The sequence below is a fragment of the Nicotiana attenuata genome, chromosome 8, assembly GCF_001879085.1.
Source record: "Nicotiana attenuata strain UT chromosome 8, NIATTr2, whole genome shotgun sequence".
Lineage (NCBI taxonomy): Eukaryota > Viridiplantae > Streptophyta > Magnoliopsida > Solanales > Solanaceae > Nicotiana > Nicotiana attenuata.
Window position 1 is genome coordinate 43,678,484 of NC_031996.1, and position 5,251 is coordinate 43,683,734.

At 44.0% G+C, this 5,251-nt stretch overlaps 1 protein-coding gene across 1 annotated transcript; it reads left to right on the plus strand.

Annotated features, from left to right (window-relative positions):
- Positions 387-3,067, plus strand: LOC109231713. Its single transcript, XM_019397353.1, has 4 exons — positions 387-929; positions 1,553-1,747; positions 1,817-2,341; positions 2,423-3,067. Exons 1-4 carry the CDS (start codon positions 387-389, stop codon positions 3,065-3,067), a joined length of 1,908 nt encoding a protein of 635 aa, XP_019252898.1.

Sequence of the window (5,251 nt, forward strand, 5' to 3'; positions counted from 1 at the left end):
TGTTATTGACCCGCCGAGAGAGATGGAGGAATCCGAGCCTGGTTTGAAATAAGAGTTACATAAGCTGAAACACCAAATGGCCGAAATGTACCAGGCATGGACTAAGGGGCATCCTCCATTGTCATACCCCGCCAACCCTACTTTCATCCCACCACTAGCTCAATCTCAAGATTCCACCGTTGTTGATTTATCCCCGCAACACGCGCCAAGCTTCGCCCCTTACCACCACTATCATGGCACCACTTCTTAAACCGTCCAAGCCCCACCAGCCAAAGCAACCACATACCCTGCTCCGCCAGTTACCCCTGTCTTCGTAGCACCTCCGCAAGCTACCCTCCATCGTTCTTCTAGTGAGTCGGCATTCCAAGCCCAAGATAATCAGTACTATGCCCCAGAGCCCACCTTCAAAGTCCCGGATCACTACTCCTCACTTTGAACTTCATGCCGAAACTGGGAAGCAACCCAAAAACACGGAGCAAGAAGAGATATTTAGGAAGGTAAAGAGCTTGGAGCAGTCGCTGAGAAATATACAAGGTTTAGGTGGCCAAGTGAGTGTGGCATATAAGGATCTGTGCTTGTTTATAGATGTCCAACTACCTGCCAGATTCAAAATGCCCAAATTTGACTTGTACGACAGGCATGGAGACCCTGTGGCCCACTTAAGAGGATTTTGTAGCAAAATGAGGGGAGCTGGTGGGAGAGATAAATTGTTGATGACATATTTTAGTCAAAGTTTGAGTGGTGCAGCATTGGAAGGGTACACCCGCCAGGACAATAGCAGGTGGTACACTTGGGATGACTTAGCCCATGCTTTCGCTCGGCATTTCCAGTACAACGTAGAGATTGTCCCAGATCGCCTGTCCTTGACTAAGATAGAGAAAAAGCCCAGTGAGAGTTTGAGGGAGTATGGTTTCCGATGGAGAGAACAGGCAGCACGAGTCAACCCTCCAATGGAGGAAGATGAAATGGTGGAGTACTTTCTTCAGGCCTTGGAGCCTACTTACTTTGGACATCTGATCTCGGCCATAGGTAAGTCTTTCAATGAAGTGGTGAAGATGGGAGGAATGGTAGAGGAGGGACTCAAATAGAGCAAGATCATGAGTTACTCTTCCATCAAAGCAACTACACAAGCAATCCAGAATGGCACTGGGGGCGTGTTAGGGGAAAAGAAGAAAGAAGATGTTGCTATGGTCGTCTCAGGATCGTGGCATGGCCCAAGGGGCTCACCTCACCATTACACCCAGCCTCGAACCCAGCCTCAAACCTACACCCCAACTCCATATAATCCACCCCAACACTACTTCCCGCCACCAGACCCTCAGTATTTAGTTAGGCCACCCAATACCATGTCCACCACGCACAGTCATATGCTCAACCCCCTCTTCACCCGCAATGGCATGCCCCAGCTCCACAAAACCCTTACCCACCTCCACAAACATACCGAAACCCTACTGGTCCCAGCTTTCGACCCAGGCCAGAGTATAAAAGGGAAAGGCAATAGTGGAAACAAACTTTCACCCCGCTTGGAGACTCTTATGCCAGTCTGTTTCAGGGGTTGAGGCAATTGGACGTTCTAAGGCCGATTGAGTCAAAATTACCAAATCCTTCTCCGAAAAACCTGGATTATTCCCTCAAATGTTCATATTGTTCTGATGCTCTGGGGTACGACACAGAAAAGTGTTGGCATTTGAAAAGCTCTATCCAGGAGCTTATTGATACAAACAAAATTGTGGTCCAGAGCCCGGAAGTGCCAAATATCAATCAAAATCCATTGCCAGCCAATGCTGAAACGCACATGATTGAGATAGTGCATAAGGATGGGGAGCCCAAGAAGCCTTCAAAGACTGTTATGATGATCCGTGCCAGTGAAAGTAATCCAGTCAAAACTTTGGTTGTTACAAAAGCAACATCTTCGATAGCTGAAGGGCTGACAGACAAGCTAAGCACGTCCAATGATAATCCACATGTGGTAGTCGCGAAGGGGTTCCCAGATGATGTTGAAACAAAGCAAGGAAAGCCAAAAGTGGTCGTCCTGGGGGTAGCAAGTAAGTCTGTCATAATCGTGGAAGGGGCTTGTATTGCCCCAGTTATTATTAAACCTGTGACCCAGCTGCTGATAGATAACACCAAGGTTGTTCCATGGAATTACAAACGAGTGATAGTAACTTATAAAGGGAAAGAAGTGGAAGAGGAAGTTAATGAAACCCGGGGGTTGACTCGTTCGGGGAGATACTTTGGCCCAGTGGAATTAAGGAAAGTTAAGCCACTCAAAGATAACCCAATCCTGGTGAAGAAGCCAGCCACCGAAGAGGAGGCGGAAGAGTTCTTGAGGAAAATGAAGGTGCAGGATTACTCCATCGTGGAACAGTTGAGGAAGACACCCGCTCAGATTTCTCTTCTATCATTGTTGATACATTCAGAGGAACACCGTCGAGCCCTAGTGAAGATTTTGAATGAGGCTCATGTCCCTGATAAGATCACAGTGAACCATTTGGAGAAGATTGCCAACAAGATATTTGAGGCAAACGAGATCACTTTCTCGGATGACGAGCTTCCTTTGGAGGGTACAGAGCACAATCGAGCTCTTTATCTCAGAGTTAAATGCGAGGATTTCGTGGTCACAAGGGTGCTAGCTGATAATGGTTACAGTGCAAACATTTGCCCCCTCTCCACTCTGCAAAAGTTGAAAATTGATACTGAAAGGATCTACAAGAACAATGTATGTGTTCGAGGTTTTGACGGAGGGGGAAAGGATTCTGTTGGCGATATCGTGTTTGAACTGACAATAGGACCAGTTGAATTTACCATGGAATTCCAGGTACTAGATATGGTCGCCTCCTACAATTTGGTATTGGGCAGGCCCTGGATACATGTTGGCAAAGCAGTCCTATCTTCTCTGCACCAGATGGTAAAGTTCGAGTGGGACAGACAGGAAATTGTTGTGCATGGTGACGATAACTTATGTGCTTACAATGATACATCCATCCCATTTATTGAGGCCGAAGACGATGAGGGGCCTTGGGTTTACCAAGTTTCCAAAATAGCGTCAGTTGAGAAGGTTCCATAAGGGGAATGTATTCCAGGTCCGAAGCTATCTTCTGCAACCGTCATGGTAGCAAACGAAATGTTGAGGAATGGTTTTGTGCCGGGCAAGGGTTTGGGCGCATCTTTGCAAGGTATCGTACAGCCAGTGTCTTTACGTGAAAATCTGGGTACATTTGGTTTGGGATTCAAACCTACAGGGGAGGATGTGAAGAAGGCTAAAACGTTGTATAGAAGTCATGGTCGCTCCCTAAGCCTATCCCACGCCTCTCCAGGTCCTTCGTCAAGTCAGGGGTCGTGAAGCGCCCGGTGTCAGCAGTTCCAAAACTTGTGGTCAATTTTTATGAAGAGCTGATCAAAAGGTTCCAGAGTCTATTTGATGAAGTGAACATGGTAGAAATTGGGGAAGGTTCCAGCAAAGCAGACGTGTAGTTTATTGGGCCAAAAGTGAAGCTTAACAATTGGATGGCTACTCCTCTCCCTACTCGGAAGGAGTTTTGGTAGTTTGCTTTGTTTTCCTTTCTGTTATCTGGATTATTCCAGGGTTGTAATCCAGATTTTATTTCTTGCTTGTTTTGATATACAAACCCTTCTATCCTTTATTTTCAATGAAATACAATTTCCCTTTGTCCATTACTCCTGATAGTGTTATTTTTGTCTTTCTTTGTACAATTCTTTTTATGCTGGTTTCAATGACATGACATGCATGGGAAATTTTCGGTCAAGTCTTAAAAGCCAATCTAACTCTGAAATAATAATCCAAGAAGTAGAGTGCGATGATGAAACAGAATATGATGAAGAAGCGGCATTTGAGGAAATTAGTAAAGAACTAAATCATTTTGAAGAGAAACCCAAGCCTAATTTGAATGAAACTAAAGCAATAAATTTAGGGGATCCAAATAATATCAGAGAAACCAAGATAAGTGTACACCTGGAACCACAAGTCAAGGAAGAAATAATCAAAGCACTGTTTGAATATAAAGATATCTTTGCATGGTCATATGACGACAGGCCGGGTTTGAGTACTGACTTGGTAGTTCACAAATTGCCAACTGATCCGGCATTCCCTCCGGTCAAGCAGAAGTTAAGGAAGTACAAGACTGACATGAGTGTGAAGATCAATGAAGAATTCACAAAACAGTTGGATGCAAAGGTCATTCGAGTCACGCTATACCTCACTTGGTTAGCTAAAGTTGTGCCAGTACCAAAGAAGGATAGTAAGACTAGGGTGTGCGTTGATTACTGTGACCTCAACAAAGAAAGTCCAAAGGATAATTTCCCATTGCCGAATATCCACATTTAGATTGATAATTGTGCCAAACATGAGATCGGGTCTTTTGTGGATTGCTATGCGGGATATCACCAGATCTTGATGGATGAGGAAGATGCAGAAAAGACAGTGTTCATCACACCATGGGGAACGTATTGCTACCGGGTAATGCCATTTAGTTTGAAAAACGCTGGGGCAACTTACATGAGGGTAATGACTACCGTATTTCATGACATGATACACAATGAGATTGAGGTTTATGTAGATGATGTGATCATAAAGTCAAAGCAGCAGCCCGACCATGTCGGGGACTTGAGAAAGTTTTTCCAGAGGCTCCACAGGTACAACCTTAAGTTCAACCCTGCAAAATGTGCATTTGGTGTCCCGTCTGGAGAACTGTTGGGGTTTATAGTCAGTCGGCGAGGTATTGAGTTAGATCCGTCAAAGATCAAAGCCTCCAAGAAGATATGGCGCAAAGGCCCGCAGCAAGGCCAACTGGAGCAGTAGTTTAGGCACTTATATATTCTTGAATTTGTTTGTTCGAGTCTGTATTTTGTTAGTTCATTTTCGAGTCTGTATTGTCAGTTTCTTTAAAGTTTGTTAGTTCATTTTCGAGTCTGTATTTTTAGTTTTCTTTTTAAGTTTGTTGGTCCACTCATCGAGTCTGTCAGTTTTTATGTTTAAATCTGTAGGGGAAGTCGTCGTAATCAAGATATATTTTTTTTATTATTTATGAAAATTCAAAAACAAACCCTAAAATGTTAATTTTAATTTATTTTATTTCGCACATGTTCCCTGAACTATGTAATGATCTGATTCATGCGGCGGCATGGTACGTAGGCAATTCCCATAGGATTCGATCATAACCATAAAATGAAAAAGAGAAGAAAAGAAGAGAGAAAGAAAATTAAGAAAATCGAGTGGAAGGAAATAATGGCA

Coding starts and splice junctions, on each gene's coding strand:
- LOC109231713 (XM_019397353.1), top strand. CDS start 387: ATGCCCCAGAGCCCACCTTCAAAGTCCCGGATCACTACTCCTCACTTT. Junction 930..1,552: donor GTTTCCGATGGAGAGAACAG/GCAGCACGAGTC, acceptor AGTCTGTTTCAG/GGGTTGAGGCAATTGGACGT. Junction 1,748..1,816: donor TTGTGGTCCAGAGCCCGGAA/GTGCCAAATATC, acceptor ATAGTGCATAAG/GATGGGGAGCCCAAGAAGCC.